Source organism: Anopheles ziemanni, chromosome 2 (genome assembly GCF_943734765.1).
Source record: "Anopheles ziemanni chromosome 2, idAnoZiCoDA_A2_x.2, whole genome shotgun sequence".
In the NCBI taxonomy this organism is placed as follows: Eukaryota; Metazoa; Arthropoda; class Insecta; order Diptera; family Culicidae; genus Anopheles; species Anopheles ziemanni.
In genome coordinates this window covers 92069925-92088916 of record NC_080705.1, presented here as the reverse complement: position 1 = coordinate 92088916, position 18992 = coordinate 92069925, and the positions used below count along the sequence as shown (strand labels likewise).

General features: G+C 51.1%; 1 protein-coding gene across 1 annotated transcript; it reads left to right on the top strand.

Annotated features, from left to right (window-relative positions):
• Window positions 1-767: 767 nt before the first annotated feature.
• LOC131281892 (midasin) lies at window positions 768-18992 on the top strand. The gene is made up of 7 exons (XM_058311256.1): window positions 768-860; window positions 953-1209; window positions 1273-3700; window positions 3780-8187; window positions 8255-17747; window positions 17824-18619; window positions 18683-18992. Exons 1-7 carry the CDS (start codon window positions 768-770, stop codon window positions 18863-18865), a joined length of 17658 nt encoding a protein of 5885 aa, XP_058167239.1. The 3' UTR covers window positions 18866-18992.

The following is an 18992-nucleotide window of genomic DNA, read 5'->3' as shown; positions in this document are numbered from 1 at the left end:
TAGGAAAAATATTTTTCCGTTTTCTTCGCCTACAGTCGCCAACCAAGGGGTTGGTGCTATGAGGTAGCGGTAAAGTGTTTGACGTTGCGGCAATGCTGAATGTAGTTTGACAATCGCATAGTGGGGTTGTTTACTAATCCTAAATCAAGTGCATTTTGTGGTGTTTGTTGTTTTTGTCACTATTTCCTAGTAATATCCTTTGCTCACAGAAGCTTTGGTAAGCGAACATACCAAACACAGCTGTTCATATTTTTAGAGAAAAATAGCACAACGCTCTAAAAGAGCCTACCTAGTAGTGGAACTCCTTTGCATCAATTATGTTGCTGAATTGCAGGGTTGTGCTAGATGTTTTGAAACACGACTCACATTCTACGAGAGAAAAATTGATTCTGGGTAAAATATTTCGTTTAAAATAATAGTTTAACCATATTCGCACATATTTCGACCTCGTTAATTGGCGGTTCGAGGGGCCCCGATGTCGGAAAAGTTTGTAGAGCGGTTGACTTTTTACTGGCGGTTTGTTGATAAACATGTAACGTTAAGCAGTACGAGCCAACCTGTTCTCATGGAACTGCATAATAACAAAAACATCGTGACGACCGCGTGGTGTATTTACAAACGTGCGGCTGTCATTTGCGCACATGTTCCACGTGCGGTGCGGATCGGCTAAAGTTGTGGCTAGTGTTTCGTGCAATTAAATATCGTTTTCCTAAAGTTCACAGTATTTGTTGAGTTTCAGTTGCTATTGTTTAAGACGTTCTCACACCATGGAAGTAGAGTGTGATAAAGTTTTGCACCATGTGCGGCATTTGCACGAGAAAATGCAATGCAAAGAGTTGGAACCATTTTGTAGGTTAAGGGTAAGTTTCCGCGTGCTATGTCTCGTGGGTCTTTGGAGCCATGTTTGATCAGCTAAAACGTAATTTCTCGAATATGTTTTCAACATTACCAGAATCTAGCTTCATCTCAAATGGATGAAATCTGTGCGATTTTGGGGGAGCTGTTGGAAGATAGTCGCCTTACAGTTGAGATTGGCCGTCGTTTCAAACACCTTCTATTAATAATTGTGACGAATGTTTTCGAGAGCGAGAAAAAATCAGTCACATTAAAAACGCCAATGTTATCGGGCGGTGGGAAAGGCTGGAAGGAGTATCAACGAAAATGTATAGCTCTTTCCAAGTTAATAGCATTTTGTCCGGATGTCTTGAGGTGAATAATTTATTGTTTTTTATGTATAATGCTCTAGTTTAACTTGGTTCAATTTTGTTGTAGATATTCGATGCATTTTTTTCGTCACAACCCGGCACCATTTGCGCGAGAAATAGAAGAAAGCGACTACACACCACACCAAAAGCAACGTAAAGAACACCAACGGGATGATGTTAGTGAGGATGCCGATTTGCAATTAATTCGAGCGTGCTACAGATTTCTAATGGCCGATCCAGTTTACTTCCGTGGCACCTGGAATTGGTCAGTATGTTTTGAACAGTATGAAGGCAAAAGTTGTCCACGCGAGCGCTATTACCTGAATAGAATGTTGGCGACGGTGACTGGCATGACGCAAACGGAGCTCAATTCACTCGACGATGGCATACCGGTTGACATTATGCTGGAGGAAGACACATTGATGCGTGATGGAACTGTTGAGGGTGCGTCGGATGAGCCGAATTATGTGTCCGATGGTACTAAAATCCAATGGGAGTATAAGAGTAACGTCATAACGAACATCAGCGATGTTTGGTTACCAATTTTCGACAAGGAAAATGTAACATTCTACCGAAGCAAGGAGAAGCAAGCCGAACTGACCAACTCTGAATCGGAGCTGGTGGTCAGTGTTAATTCTACGAAACTAAACCTTCGTAGTCTCGCTCTCGGCGTATCATCCGGCAAAGCGATCTGTCTGTCGGGTCCGGTTGGCAGTGGAAAGACATCACTGGTAGAGTATCTCGCCAAAGCAACAGGTCGTGTACCACCAAAAGGAGACGATCGACAGAAACGGCTAGCAGTGCGTCAAGAGGAGCGAACGAAAAAGCGGAAGGCATCCACAAACGGCAGTTCAGAGAATGGTGTGGGCAAAACTGAAATCTTCGATTACGATCTGGACAAGCTGCGAAAGGGCGCACCGAAAAATGGTTTCCTGCGCATACAACTTGGGGATCAAACGGATAGCAAAACGCTGCTTGGCCAGTATCGTTGCACGGACACTCCCGGGGAGTTTGTGTGGCAACCGGGCGTACTGACGCAGGCCGTCATGTACGGGTACTGGCTACTGTTGGAGGATCTGGATTCCGCCACGCAGGATGTGTGCACCGTGCTGACGAACTTGCTCGAGAACGGATACCTCAGTGTGCCAGGTTTTCGCGATTGCCTACGAGTGGCACCGGGATTTCAGCTGTTTGTCACGCTGCGTACCGGGGCCAAATCGAGTGCATCGCAGACCCACAATAACACCTACAGTTTGCTGGAGAAGTATCTATACACGGTCAATATAGAGCCGTTGTCGCGTGATGAGCTGTGCGACATCATCTGCATCCGCTATCCAAAGCTTCGCACGGTAGCCACACGAATTGTAGATATTTACCTCACTTTTTCCAGCGGGTGCCATTCGGGTAAGAATGAACAGAACTTCACAATCGAGCAGCTGGCCATATTGGAAGCACAACCGCAGGAGGAAACCAAAACATCCGCGACCGATGACGTATTGCCTCGGTTCCAGCACGAAGGTAACGAAAAGCTCGACTCGCTCCCAACTTCCGGCTCCAATAGACGGTTGGTTTCGACACGCGATCTTATTAAACTGTGTCGCCGATCGGATCCATCGTTCTCGGTGACCAGCACCGAGTGTGCCTACTTTGTGTTCCAGAACGCCGTCGATCTGTTCTGCTCCCACATCCCGCAAGGGCCCATCAAAACACGACTAGTGGCAGGCATCGGCGCAAAGATCGGCATCTTACCGAGTCGTTGCGAACATTTGTGCGAAGAATACAAACCCGCCGTGGAGGTGGCAGTCGCGAGCGAAATTCGGGTTGGACGCGTCGTTTTGAAACGTTCCCTGCCACAAGAGGAGAACGATGAAAACGCAACCGATCAACTGGAGCACGAGCTGCTCAACAAACGGCAGAAACTCGATCGCAACGCCTCTTCCCGGGTGAAGACGGCACAACATCGTGCCGGATACTCCGAACCAGCACCAACCTTTTCCTTCACCCGTCCGGCGGCTTGCTTGCTGGAACGGATCGCTGTGGCTGTGTCGCAAAATGAACCAATATTGCTGGTCGGAGAAACGGGCGTGGGAAAAACAAGCTCGGTGCAGTATCTTGCCTACCAGACGCACCACAAGCTGGTGGTGGTCAACATGAACAACCAGTCGGATGTATCGGATCTGATCGGGGGCTACAAACCGGTCGACCTGGCGTTCGTCATTACCCCGCTACGGTACGAGTTCGAGCGTTTGTTTAGAAGAACTTTCAACGCGCAAAAGAACGAAAAGTTTCTGGGCAATGTTGCCAGTTGCTATGGTAGCGGAGAATACGACCTACTGGTGAAGTTGATGTTGAAAATTTCGGAAAAAGTGTCACTGAAAAACCCGGTTGCTGACGATCAACAACAAGGAGATGATAAAGACGAAGCTCTCGTAAGAGAAAAATGGATTGCACTGCAACATAAGTTGCGCAAATTGGACGCCCAGTTGAAAAATTCCGTGAGTATTGAACTGAATTGAATTATTCTCTGCATAACAAGTCTGTGATGAACTGTTAATGTTTTAAAATGTTTTTTAGATCAACGTATCGTTTGCGTTCATACCCGGATCGCTGGTGAATTGCATTCGCAATGGCGATTGGGTGCTGCTGGACGAGATCAATCTCGCTTCGACGGAAACGCTTGAGTGTCTATCAACCATCCTCGAACCCGATGGTTCGATCGTCCTGCTGGAGCGTGGTGATTTTGTGCCAATCAAACGGCATCCCAATTTTCGCATCTTTGCCTGTATGAATCCCAGCACGGACGTGGGTAAGAAGGACTTGCCCGTCGGTATACGGAACCGGTTCACGGAGTACTTCGTCGATGAGCTGTTGGCCGAGAACGACTTGCTTATTCTGGTGAACGACTATCTGTCGTCGACGGGCATCCAGAAGGCACGCATTATGAACACGGTAAAACTGTATCGCCGACTGCGTGCCATGGCGAACCTCGACCTGAACGATGGGCTTGGAAATCGACCGGTGTTCTCGCTGCGAACACTCTGTAGAGCGTTGTCCATCTGTGGGAAGAATCTGTGCGGTTCGATTGAGCGCAATCTGTACGAAGCGTTCTGCATAAGCTTTCTGACGCAGTTGGATCTGAAATCGCACGCCAAGGTGTTGACGTTAATCCAGAACTCGCTACTGTCAAAGGATGGCAGTGGGGCGGTGGTGAAGAATCTAGCACCGATTCCGAAACCGATAACAAACGCGGACAGGCAGCTCAATTTCGAAGGATATTGGATCGAGCAGGGTCAACGGGAGGTACAGGAGTGTGAGAGTTACATCCTAACGGAGAGTGTGCGTAACAATTTGCGTGATCTGGCCCGGATTGCGTCGATCGGTCGGTTGCCAGTGCTCCTGCAGGGCCCAACATCGGCCGGTAAGACTAGTTTGATCGAGTACATTGCGAAAAGGAGCGGAAATGTGTGTCTACGAATCAACAACCACGAGCACACCGACCTGCAAGAGTACATCGGTACGTACGTGGCCGATGTGACCGGTAAGCTCACATTCAAGGAGGGTGTCCTGGTGGAAGCGATGCGAAACGGTCACTGGATCATTCTGGATGAGCTGAATCTGGCGCCGAGCGACATTCTCGAGGCTCTTAACCGGGTGTTGGACGACAATCGTGAACTGTTCATTCCGGAGACACAAGTGGTCGTGAAGGCGCACCGGAATTTCATGCTGTTCGCTACACAAAATCCACCCGGAGTGTACGGTGGGCGGAAGATGCTTTCGCGTGCGTTCAAAAATCGCTTTATCGAGCTACACTTTTCCGACATTCCTCGGACGGAGCTCGAGGTGATTCTGGAGCGTCGTTGCCAAATTCCCCGTTCGTACGCCGTCAAGATGGTGAAGGTGATGAGCGAATTGCAGTTGAATCGGCGAAGCACCGCAACCAAGCAGAATTTTACTCTGCGTGATCTGTTCCGCTGGGGAAACCGATACACATACGCCGACCCAACGCTACTGGAGGACACGAGCTGCGACTGGAATCAACATCTGATCGACGAGGGCTACCTGGTGCTGTCGTCGAAAGTGCGCAACGCGTACGAAACGGAAATCATAAGGGACGCGCTATTTACCCACTTCCGTAAGCGAGTCGAAGAGGAGTGTCTATTCAGTCTGACCGAGAGCACCTCGAAGGTGACCCGTTCGATCTTGGAGCGCGTAATGGCGGTGAAGATAGGCGGTATGGACGACACGGAACAGCGTCGACGGGGCGCGGAAGGTATCGTGTGGACGTTCGATATGCGACGGATGGCTGTACTGACGGCGAAGGCACTCCAATTCAACGAACCCGTGCTGCTGGTCGGACCGACCGGCTGTGGAAAGACGACCGTCTGTCAGCTTTTGGCTGCGCTCGAAGGCAAAAGCTTGCGGATCCTTAACTGCCACATGCACACCGAAGGGGCCGACTTTCTCGGTGGTCTCCGGCCATTCCGTTCGCCATCGTCTTCGGATGACGTTGTAAATGGCGAGCGTAAAAATCAACTATTTGAGTGGTCCGACGGACCGCTGGTACTTTCGATGCAAGAAGGAGGATTTTTCCTGGCGGACGAAATTTCCCTTGCCGAAGATTCCGTGCTGGAACGACTGAATTGCGTGCTGGAACCGGAACGAACGCTTCTGTTGGCCGAGAAGGGGGGCCTCAGTGCAAGCAGTGGAACGGACGGCAACACGCTAATCGACGAGGGCTTCGTAATAACTGCTACCGAAGGGTTCCAGTTCCTTGCCACCATGAACCCAGGTGGTGACTTCGGCAAGAAGGAACTTTCACCCGCTCTGCGCAACCGGCTGACGGAGGTTTGGTGTCGTGCAACGGACTCGGAAGAGGATCTGGTGCGCATCGCCGAAAACACACTGCGGAGAAACGTATCCGAGACGGGATTGGACCTTCCCCTTGCAACCGATCTGTCGATGGTCGAGGTGGCGCGAGTGATTGTGAAAGAGGTGCAGCTGTTGAAACGCTCGATAGAGAAGCTAAACTTCAGTATTCGCGATGTGCTGGCGTGGGTTGGGTTTGTGGCTACGAACGCCCCAAAGGTAGGCCTTCCCGAAGCTCTTATCTACGGGTTGGAGACAGTTTTCTTGGACGCGCTGGAGATGCTCCCATACGAAACGTACGAAGAAGTCGTCGCTATACGGCGACATATGAGACGGGGCTTGATGGAACTCATGAAGCAGCGGCTGCAATGGAACGGAGAAATAAGCAACGTCGACTATGATCAGCAGCAACAGCAGCAAGGTGCTACAATCGAGATGGCGGAAGATCGTTTCGGAATCTTTCCATTTTACATTCAGTTGGATCCCGCCGTTGAAAGTAACGGTCGGCAAGAAACGGGCTTTATGTTCTCGGCACCCACGACGCAGAGGAATCTGTTCCGTCTCCTATCGGCGCTGAGTCTCGAAAAAGCAATCCTTCTCGAGGGTCCTCCGGGTGTCGGAAAGACATCGCTGGTGGAAAGTCTGGCCCGCGCCATCGGATATGATATCGTGCGGATAAATCTTTGCGAGCACACGGATCTGGCCGATCTCTTCGGTACGGATCTTCCCGCGGACGATCGGTCTTTGGAGCTTTCGAGCGGTGACGACTATTGTGAACAGGAGGAGGATGGTCGGAAACAAACTGGACGGACCCAGCCGACGTTGGGATCATTCGTGTGGCGCGATGGTCCACTGCTCGCGGCCCTTAAAGCGCAGCGTAATACGTGGATCCTGCTCGACGAACTGAACCTCGCACCGCAGAGTGTCCTCGAGGGCTTGAACGCTATCCTTGATCATCGTGGCGAGGTGTACATTGCCGAGTTGAACAAAACCTTCCGCTTGGGGCGTAAGACACGAATCTTTGCCGCCCAGAATCCGCTACGGCAGGGTGGAGGTCGCAAGGGGTTGCCCCAGTCGTTCCTGAATCGATTCACGAAGGTTTACTTGAGGAAGTTGGAACGACGCGATTTGCTGCATGTTGTGGAAGGGAAGTATAAGCCACAGTTCGATGCTCTCGGAGAGCAGCTGACGAATGGAGCCGGCGAGGAGGGGACCGAAAGGAGCTATTTCGAGGCGGAGACACTTAACGGAACAAATGTTCGATTGGATCTGGCAGAAAAGATGGTTCTGTTCTCGGAACGGCTTGAAGCGGGACTTTCCAATCTGGAGTTCGGCTACAAGGGTGGCCCATTCGAAGCGAACCTGCGAGACATCCTTCGGTGGTGTGAGTTGTTCTTTAGTGAACGGTGTGGTTTCATCGTACGACGCGGCACGACCGTTGCCGAAGAAGAAAAGACCCGTCTATTGGAGGTGCTGTTCGAGAAGATGAAGCTTGTCTACTATCAACGGATGCGGGCCGACCTGGATAAACGGTACATTGTGAACGTATTCTCCGAAGTGTTCCACTGCGATGGGTACGAGCTGGATCAGCTCTCCCAGGATATCGGACTCTACTGGACGGATGAGAAGCTTTACCTCGGCGATGTCGTCCTTCAAAAGGGAGCCGATAGTAGCTCGCTTGACGACGACAACAATTTCGCTTCGATTCCGATCAAGCAAAGCCACCAGTCGGGAAGGGCTGGTGGTGGTGAACCAACACTAGTGCTTGCGAGTCAGTTGGAACTGCTTAAAAATGTCACCGAGTGCGTGCAGCTGGAGAAACCCATCATTCTTTGCGGTCCGAGCGATTGCGGTAAAACGAAGGTGATCAACCTGCACGCCACGCTGGCCGATACGTTCTGCCAGGCGGAAACAATCGATGATTCGGTGACCGGGAGCTTCCAGCAGTTTGATTTCAATCGTCACTTGGAGGAGATGAGTTGCTTGGTCGAAACCGTCTTACGCCAGACACTGAAGCGTTCGATTTTGCGCCATCAAGGAGTACCGAAGGGTGGAAAGGCGCTGGCGCTGCTGGAGTGTTGGGAGAAGTACGAGAATTTGAGTCAAGGATCAGCCGGTAAGCAATGTTTGTTCGATCCCCAGGCGATCGTGTTTAAAACATATTTTTTGTTTGTTAATTTTAGCTTTTACGACCAATACCTACAACAATTTGCAGTCGGATGAGATGGCGTTGTTCCGGAAGCGGCTTGGTGCTCTCCAGAATGTGATAAATGTTCTTCGGCAACGAACGCACCAGCGGGCCAATGAAAAGCCTCCGATCTGTGACGATAGAAAACAACTAACCAGTATGTTCCGTGTTCTCGACAAACTGGACTATCTATCCAGGCAGGTGCAAACGTTGAACACCGGTGGTCACTTTGAGTGGGTTGATTCGAAGGTGGTCAAGTGTCTCCGCACCGGGCAGCACATTTGTCTCGAGCATGTAAACCTTTGCTCGTCGGCCGTGCTCGATCGTTTGAATCCCGTGTTCGAACCGAACGGAACGCTGCTGATTTCGGAAAAGGGAGCCGTGGGGGAAGGTACGGATGGTGTAGACGATGGTGGACCAGAATCGGAGGTGGTACGACGGCATCGGAACTTCCAAGCCTTCTTGACGCTCGATCCGAAGCACGGTGAGATTTCACGTGCAATGCGGAACCGCTGTGTGGAGCTTGCCTTTGCAGGTCGCGATGGGTACGAGGACGATGACTTGAGGCGACTGGTGTTCGCCGGTGGCATCCAAGAACCTTACCTAATCGACGCGTGCCTTACCGTGCACAAGGAATTGCGGCGTGGAGCTAGCGAGTCGCAGTACGATCAGTTCAGCCCGTTCGGGGTGGCACACTTGGTTCGCTTTGCGCAGCTGGTCGCCCAAAACAGGCAGAAGCAAGGGGCTCGGCGTGATGTCGATTGCCTGAAGCTGAGTGCGATCGATGTGTACGTTCGCTCTTCGAATGTCGATTTGCTTGGGTACGGTCTCGAGTACTACCGGAACACATTGAAGGAAACGATCGACAGAGTGCTCGCGGCGGTTGTTGTTCGGAAAAGTACAGTGCGGTTTGAAAATATGACCCTGCATGCGACGGAGCTGACAAAGCTGACCCGTATCAAGCTTCAGGCCGAGCCGTTCCTTGCGCTATTGCGTGGCTTTAAGGAAGGACTCGATAGCGAGCAGGTTCTGGCGGATATCTCAAACGATTTTCTAACCAACGGTGTTACCGTCACCAAGCGATCATTGAAGCATTTGCTGTACTTCCTTTATGAAATCAGCACGGAGGAGGATGCAGCCATGCGTGTGGCGTACCTTCGCAAAGCCATCGGTGAAGCAGCTGGTATGAAGTCTGAGGCACAACCGAAGGAACCGACTGAAATTAATGGAAAGGCGATTGTTGTAGATGTCGATGGAACTGATGGATATGCAGGTGGCCGTCCATGGGAACGGGTCACCCCAAAGAAGATGAAAATGAACAAGGACGAAACGGAAAAAGCTGTTGAAGTGTTCAAACTCGAGTCCGCCGAGGTGTGTTCAGAAGAGATCAATATTGACGATGTACTGAATGACGTATCGGAGCTAAATGAGAGTCTTTGCGACATCATTTATCAAATGAACTCCGCTGAGCTGGGTGATCTTCCCTGGAACCGATTGTTATTCCCCAAAATCCGAGATTACCTCAACGACGAGCCGGTCGTCGATTGCCGTACAGTGAGCAGTCGACTTCTGTTCAACACCATTCTCCTTCCCGTGCGCGTCGATTCGGTTACGAAGCTCAGCCAGATTGATCTACTTTCCTACTCGAAGGCAGTGAAAGAGAAGCTGATAAACGACGGGCTCGAAAATGGCCTCCTCCTTATGTTGCACCAGTTTCTTACCGGTTACCGTACGATGGTGGAAAAGGCGCTCGAGGGTTTAGCAATGACGGACGAGCTTTACGTACGCCTAATCCTGTCCAACTTGTGGCTGAATCGGTTGACTCAACTTTCCCACCGTAAACTGTACGTCAACAAGGAGGTACAGTTCGGTCTGTTGGACAACCTGACGCTCCACTTCCAGTGGGTCGAAAAGCATTGCCTAAGCTTGCTGAATAACGGAGGAAACGTACGTGAGGCACTGCGGCAACACATCACCGAGCTAACGCATCCTCTCATGGCGCTCCGGAAGGGCTACGGAAAGGCTTTCCTAGAATACTTGCCACTGTACAGCGCCCGACAGGTGGAAGAGTTTGTGAAGCTAGGCAAGCTTGACGACCAGCTTCGATTGATGCCAAAGCTGAGTAAGCGTCACTCTTACGAAGAGTTTCTACTGCGGGTTGCACTTTTACATAATGCCCAGACAATCGACCTCAAGCGTGCGCTGCTCGTGAACTTGGCGAAACGATGGGAGCTTCGTTCGAACGCGGAAGAGACGGAAATCGATGGGGATGAAGAACAAAATGGTGCGAAAACGAATCGACTTCGGGCATTCAATCGATTTGTATCGTCTCAAACCGTATCCGTCGAAAAAGGTGCGAATGACGAGGAGATGATCAACACAATCGAAGCAATCGGAACTTTCGATAGTATGCTCAAAGCCATCTTGGATAGTGCTATCCAAGAGGAGTCCCTTTCTACTGGCAATAAGTTCGATTTGGAATGTTACCCGGTATTGGAATACTATCTTCACAAGATGCTACTTGCGGCCAGAGCTAGAAAGTCTGCGGATCAAATAAATATGGATTTTGTGCAAAACATCCGTACACTCGGAATCGGTTGTTTGAGCGTCATCAAAATGAACACCACGGAAAGGCATAGCGTGGCGGAGGAAGCTCTCACCGCATTGCATGCCATGATGGAGCAGGCGGAATCGTTAGATGAATTGCTTCCCACATTGCCCCCGCAGCTGTATCGAGCGTTAACAACCTACTGGCATCAGTACTGTAGTGCTCTGGAGCGGTACGAGCTGGAATCGTTGGCTGTGCAGAGACACGTTTGTCACGGAGTGGAAACGGCCTCACTGTACGCGACCCACCACAACAATGACGATCCCAATGCGGAAGGGTACGTTAGCACCAGCTACCGTGGTGCGCTTCTCACAGCGAACTGCTTGGCAGTGTTGGTTGGACGGACGCCGGATGCGTGTGGGTTCCGTGTCACGGGACTAGGAGAGCTACCGGAATGGCGTCGCACGCTACGGAAAATCGGTACGCTTCTTTGGAGTAACTCGCGTGCCCTATCGGAGGAGTATCAGGCGGAACGGACGAGCCTTCAGGTGGCCACTGATGCTGCTTCCAAGCTGCTTAGGGAAATCGAATGCATCAGGAATGTTACGGCAAAGGTGCAGGATGACATGGGCACAACACATCCCTTCGTCAATGACTTCCTCGTGCTCGTAAATATGCTTCGCCAGTGTAGGGAGGAAAGCGTAGCTATGGAAGATCGCGATCACGTATGGAGGATGGCTTCCACCATGCGTGCTCTTACCGGAATTTTGGAGTTGAATTTGACCGTTTTTCTGCCCCTGCTCGATCCGGTCGAAAAGAATCGCCTAAAGAAAGGTTACCTCGAGGAGGACATTGGTCTGCTGGAGACGTTGCTCTGCACGTACGACTGCATGGCGGTAACGATGCACTATCGTCAGCTCGGTGAACATAATCGACGCCTGTTCCACGCGGAGATCGATCGGTTGAAGGCAAAGCGGCAACAGCTTACCCGCAAGGTTGCACTCCGCCCGGCGGATGGTAATCTTTACTCGGAACTAACTCGGGATGTCAACAATTTTCTCGTTTCCTGCTGCCATCCGGCAACGATCGGCACGCTGCTGAAATCGATCGCCCAATGTTTGGACTACAAGATAGATATGCGCAGTGTGGCAAACAATCGGAGTCATACGCAATCGTTCCTGCAGAAGGTGTCCGAGCTGGTGTCACAAATCGATCTGTGGATGGACATTGCGCAGCAGTTTGAGCACCACACGCTGAAGCGATACGACGCGTACTTCCGGGACTTCTTGGCACCGTTGTGCAACTCGATCGTCACGCTGCGATACGGGCTGAACGGACTGCGTCATTGTTTGCGAGCGCGAAAAGCCACGATCGAGCAGAAAACCGATGGAGGACTATTCGTTGATCTGAATGAAAATCATGCGCTGAGAAAGATCGCCGCCAAGTTCGTGCAATTCCCGTGCGTGAAACCTTTGGAGCTGTTCGATGATGGTCAACGGCACAGGGTGAACATTTACTCGGTGATGGAACGGTTGCCCCAACCGGAGCAGAGCTACTTCCGTCTGTTGAAGGCTCGCCTGCAGGAGGTGGTCAACAAAATCACCGTGGAGCGTACGCTTCGGCCGCATTCGTTCGCCGAGCTGGATCGCATCGTGAACGTGTGCAATCAGGTATGGCAAAAGCAGGAGCACTCGCGTCGCAAACGGCAAGCGGAGCAGGACAGTCTCTACCTAACGAAATCGCACTGCGAGGAGGAGGATGAGGATGTGGTAGCGGAGCGGGAAGTCAGCGAAATGTTCCCGAACTATGTGGACGAAGATTTTGCCGAGTTCATTCAGAACGACACGCTGGAGCAGGTAATCAAGGCTCCGAAAAAGAATGAAAAGTCCCCGACCGCGCCGGATACCATCGGCGATGAGGATTATAAGCTGATTTGCGAGCGCTTTATCGAGCTGATGGCCAGACATTCCCGGTCTTATTATTATCATCCGGAGGTGAACTTCAACGCCGCCAGCAGTGGTGATGCCGTTCGTACACCGATGGACTTTGTTGGGCCGTTTGAAACGAAGCTATCGATTTTTGGTCAAATCGTTCACAAGTACGAAGTCGCCATGGGAAGCGAAATCGACGAGGTAGGCTATGGTGCCTTAAGTTTGGCGATAGGGTTACTACGTGAACGGTACGCCGGTGATCAGACGACGGACGGTCGAATTGAGCAGAGAGCGAAAGGAGCAGGCCATGCAGCATCGGGGGCAAGCTATGACTTTTACAACGACCCGAACATTCCGGAAGTTTTGCAGTGTGTCGAGGTGCTGAAGAAAATCGAAGTGCGCATTCGCGGATTGCTGGAGGAATGGCCCGACCATGCCGTACTGAAAGACATTATGTTGATCATAGAGCGCATCCATGCGCTGCCCTCGACGGCACCGATCGTGCGGTTCAGTACCGGTTTGCAGCTTCTCCGCCAGAAGCTGGACGCATGGAACGCCCTTGCCCATCGGGGTAACAATCTACGTGAGCTGGAACGTGACGTTGTTGAGTATGTGCACCGTTGGATGCGCATGGAGCTGCAGTACTGGCGGGAGTGTATGTCCCGCACGTTGGAACGCGTGCGTTCGAAAGCGTACCGCTATTGGTTCTTTTTGTATAACCTTGTGCACGAGTACTTGCAGCATGGTGCGACACGCAACGGGCGGTTGAGTACGCTGCTCGACTACAACAAGGTGGAGAAGTGTTACGGCGAGCAGGAAATTCTCGATGAAGAAGAGCCCGATGGTAGCGAAGAACCCGCGGTAACGATTGACGACATCGTAAAGGTGTTGAAGCAGTTCATGGAGTCCTCCAACTACGCAGAATACGGCACACGGCTGCGGGTGATGAAGTCGTTTGAACAGTACCTGTCCCAGCTACCCCCGGGAGAGCAAGACGACACCAAACGCAACACACTAATTGCTGCCCTGTACAACCTTCACATGTATTTCGATCAGTTCGCGGTGGAAATTGACGAGCACATCCGCACGAAGCGCGTACCGGTCGAGAAGAAGCTGAAGGATCTGGTAAAGATTGAATCCTTCAACAAGGACCTCTCATACTTTAGCATGCGCAACAATATTGCCCGCGTGCACCGCCAGTTGCACAAGTTCCTGAAGGAGTTCGAGACGGAAATTGTGGCCCGCGTATCGCCGGTATTTTCACCCAAGGATGCGTCCCGCGAGATCAACGATGCGGACGAGCAGAAGGTGAAGGTGCTCCGATCGGAGGCGAAGGTCACGTACTACATGGTGGAGGTGAAAAATTTCATGGCCCAGAGGAAGCTGAAGGACCGATTTTCTCTCGCTCCGATCTCGAACGATGCGCGTTGTGAGACCGGTGCCGCCACGGCCTCCGTACAGCTTTTCCAGAAGATTGAACGTTTCTTCATGACGGCCCGGAACGTGTGCAGGGAAGCGATCCTGCACGCACCCTTCCCGGGGTTGGTGTACAGTCTGGACAGCCTGATGCACGAGCAGATCGAGTCGATCGAGTATCTGCGTGCGTTGGAGGTGGATCGTTCCCAGGCACGGCCGAAACAAAAGTCACAAGCGAAGCACATCCTAAACCAAAAGCGGAAGGCTTTGGCCGACTTTTACAAGACGTTGACGATGCTCGGACTAAGCTATCGGGGCGGGTTGATCGAGTCGAAAATAGGTGGAGCCGACCCGGTCGATGTCACTATCAAACCGTTCAGCTTGGAGCTGCTAACGCACGCTTCCAAGTATCGTAAGGTCGATCAGCATATTGTGTTTTTGAACGATAAACTCAACCAGTACTACGCCAAGTGTGTGTTCAAGATCAAGCTGCTCGGGAAGGTGATGCTCCAACCGAATGAGGATATTGCCGGCGTGATTAACGTGGATCGAATCAAGGGATTCTCCACAGACATGTTTCTGTTGGTGCAGAACCAACGGATGGCACTCGCTGACATGGTAGTGAACGTGTCGCAGCTGCGCGAGTTGATTGCAAACCTTCACCAATTGAACGGCTGTCTCGAGGAGCAAAAAACCGAGGCGGAAGATCTGCGGCTGCAGGAGCACCGTCGGCGGATGGAAGTGGTAATCCGCAGCGCCCTGGACGCTCGTTTGGTGTTGGAACAGTTCCATCTACTGATAGCTTGTGCACCGCATCAGTCCAACGAGGAGTTGCACATGTTTGAGGGTGGTTCCGGTGCGGGTCGGGGTTGTTACTCTCGCAATTCGGTGGAATTTGACCGAATCTCCAAACTTACCCAAGTGGCTTTGCGTCAAACGCAAGATCTAAACGATGAGCTTGGAAAGTATATCGATGATGCATATTATTCCCACGATCGTGTGGCTGCATTCGAGGGAAAACTCGTCGGTCTCAAATCGCAACTTGTATCACTGAAGGATGAGTTCCAGCTAGAATTTGGCGAGAAAACAACGGAGGAACGTGTGTCTGTTTACGCACAGTCGATCGTGGAACTCTTGAATCGTTTCGAGCGATACGGTGGTGAAGAAATCGAACAACCTGATGAGCAATCCCCGGTGGAAGCCAGTTACGACGAGGAAAGTGTGAATAATGAGATAGAAAACATTATCCACTCGCTGCTGATCGCAATGCAGACGATCTACAAAAAGTACTCTGAAAAGGAACCGCCTGTCAAGGCGGAGGACGATAAGAAAGACCAACAAAGCGATGCGAATGATGAGGACGAGGAAGCGAACGAATCGAGCGTGGATCTTCAGGAGCATCATTTGAAGGAGAAAATCAATGAAAGTCTGCAGCACGATCTAAACACACTGAACATACCGAAGGTGGTAAGCAAACTGAATGGGATGATGGCTCAGCTGAACGAAACAACACCCGCCACGGAGAAGGGACTGCGGGTGCGCGTGCTGATAGGAAAGCTTACCCGACTCGTACCAATGCTGGAACAGTACAATCTGCTCGTGGAGTACTATCTCATCCAGCTGCTGGGAGCGCACAAAATCTGCACCAAAATGCTTTCGGTGATGCTGACGGTGTTTATCGAACTGGCGACCAAGGGATTCTGTGTGCCAAAGGATTTGCTGGGCGAAGAGTCGAAGGATCAGGATGAGGGGCAGGAAGACAACCAGGGCACGGGTGAAAAGTTTGGCTTCGAGGATGGTGAAGGTGATAAGGACATGTCCAATAAAATCGAGAGCGAAGATCAGCTGGAAGATGCTCGGAAACCGGGCGAAAAGGACAATGATAAGCAGGACGAGGAGAAGGACAACAAGGAGGAGAAGGGTATCGATATGAGCGAGGATTTTGAGTCGAAGCTGCAGGATTTGGAAAAACCGGAAGGGTCCGATTCGGAGGAAGAGGAGGACAAGGAAGAGGAAGAAATCGACAAGCAGATGGGCGAAACGGAGGAAGGTGCGGAAAAGCTGGATGAACAAATCTGGGGCGACGACGAAGAGCAACCGGAGGAGGAGGAGAATGATAACAGCATGGAAGAGGAGGACGGTACGGGTTCGAACGATAAAGACGAACGGCATAACGATCTGAATTCGTCCGAAAAGAACAAGCAGCAGTCGGGCGAGGAAAACCCGGAGGAGGCCGGAATGGATGCAATCGATCAGACGACAGACGAGAAGAAGAAGGAAAAACCGAAGGATATCAATGACATGGAGAACAATAATGGCGAGGAAGAGGAGGAACAGGAAAACCCGCATCACAACGAGCTGGAGGAACCACCGAAGCCGGAGGATTGGGAGATGGATGAAGCTTTCAATCTGGATGGTGATAACAATGATAAGCAGCAGGATGACGAGCGGGAGGAACAGAATCCGTTCGATATCGATACCATGAAGGAAAAAGGGGAAGGTGAAGATGATCAGCAGGAAGGGGAAGAGGAAAAGGAAGATGAGGATAAGGAAGAGGAGGGCAAGAATGAGGGAGCTGAAAATGGTTCCGATTCCAGCGACGAGGAGGAAGATCCATCCAATCCGGATGGTACGGAGGAGAAGCTTGCCGATGAACCGGAGCCGGAGGAAGATCCAAACAAGGACAATGAGCCACAGCAGCAGATCCCCGGCGAGGAGCAGAAAAAGGAAGAGGACGAGCAGCAGAAAGAGGACGAGCAACAGCGGAAGGACGGCGAAAAGGACGATCATCGGGAGGCGAAGGATAAGCGCACGGAGGAAGATCGCGTCGAAGCGATGCCGGATGCGGAGAACAAAGGTACTAGTGATCAGGTGGCAAACGATAAGCCGGAAGCAAAACAGGAGAATGAAATGGACGAGCAAGATACCGGCGAGGACAAGGACGGTACGGGGCAGGCTGAAAACGAACAATCTGAGGCCGGTCATCGGGGTATTGCCGAATCGAAGGAAACTCGAACGCGCAAGGACGAACACCAGGAGCGCCAGCAGCAGCAGAAACAGCAGCGCCGGAAGCAGGGCAATACCGATGAGGATCGTTCGCTGGGTAACCCGGATCAGGCCGAAAAGAAGCGCCTCAAAACGGTCGATAAGTTGAACCGTGATGAACGCAAGGACGAGGACGAAAAACACACGGAGGACAAAGAAGAGGAGGAGCGCGTGGATGAAGAGTACCAGCATGTGAAGGATGCAAAGGACGCCGATAAGACGACGATGGACAATGCGACCGAGGAACAGTCGAAGCAGGTGCAGCATCAGGAGAAGCAGAAGGATGACGCCGGCGAGGACAAAGATGCACCGGAGGATGAAGAGTGTGCAGATAAGCTAATGGAAGAAGAAGACACGCCCCAGGAGAATGTGGAAGAACGGGAACTGTTGGAAAGTGAGAAAAACGAAAGTAAAAAGGACAAACCGGCAAAGCAAGATGAGAGTGCCATCAAGGAGAGGATGGAAACGGTGGAAAATGCGGAAGTGGAGGGTGACATAATTCCCACGGCGACGGTAGCACGGGGTGATGAAACCGTGGCACATACAATGTAAGTATTGCAGATTCTGGTTCGTCTCAAAAGGCGAAAAAGTATTAAATTTCCCTTCCATTCATTTCATTTACAGCTTCGAAATCCTTCACGATGTAACTATGCCGGACGAACCGACGGCCACGGATGAGTTGGACATGCGCAAGATGGTAGAATCGGAAATGCAACAGTCGATCGTGGCAGCTGGCAGTGGATCAGCGGACCACGAAGCGTTCGAGCAGTGGCAGGAAATTTCGCACAAAATGCTCCCGAGTGCCCGTGATCTTTGCGAGCAGCTTCGATTGATTCTCGAACCGACCAAGTGCACCCGACTGAAAGGCGACTACCGCACCGGGCGGCGGATAAATATGAAGAAGATTATCCCATACATTGCCTCGCAGTTCCGCAAGGATAAGATCTGGCTGCGTCGCACGAAGGCCGCACAGCGCGATTACAGAATATCGATTGCAATCGACGATTCCAAGTCGATGGATCATAATAATTCGAAGAATCTTACGCTGCAGGCGATATCGCTCGTTTCACAGGCGCTGACATTGCTCGAGAGCGGCCGCTTGAATATAATGTCCTTTGGGGAAAAGCCAAAGATTCTGCTCAAACACTCCGACCAGTTCGACGGACCGAAGCTAATCAGTACGCTTAACTTCGCACAGAACCAGAGCCGTATTGCGGAGCTGTTGAATTTCGTGCGTACGTTCAGCACGGAGGATGCCTCTTCGGCGGATAATGGAATCTTCGAGCATCTGCTGCTAGTGTTGAGCGACGGGCGCAACATCCACAGCGAGGGTGAACGGAATGTAAAGAATGCCGTCAAACTGGCCCGATTGCAGCGCATATTCATCGTGTACATCATAATCGACAATCCTGACAACAAGGTAGGTTTCTGGAGAATCATCCGGTTGTGGCTTTCAGTAATTATTTATTACCCTCTTTTCTAGCACTCGATTATGGATGTTCGCATACCGCTCTTCACGTCCGATCGCAGTCAGGTAGTGATGCAGTCATACCTTGATGTGTTCCCCTTCCCTTACTATGTGATCGTAAGGGATTTAGCCCAACTGCCCTTGGTATTGAGTGATGCCATGAGGCAATGGTTCGAGTTGGTGAACAGCGAACAGTAACTAGAAACATGATAAAACTAATAGGTGAAAGGTACAAACATGAATTTAAAGGGGAACATGAATGTTGAGGGTAGAACAGAGAAAAATATCTAATTTAGCATTAAGTTATGCTATGTATAAATGCCAG

Excerpts from the sequence above, each read along its gene's own strand:
- LOC131281892 (XM_058311256.1), top strand. The coding sequence starts at position 768 with ATGGAAGTAGAGTGTGATAAAGTTTTGCACCATGTGCGGCATTTGCAC. Across the intron at positions 861-952 it reads AACCATTTTGTAGGTTAAGG|AATCTAGCTTCATCTCAAAT; the intron begins GTAAGTTTCCGC and ends CAACATTACCAG. Across the intron at positions 18,620-18,682 it reads TCGACAATCCTGACAACAAG|CACTCGATTATGGATGTTCG; the intron begins GTAGGTTTCTGG and ends CCTCTTTTCTAG.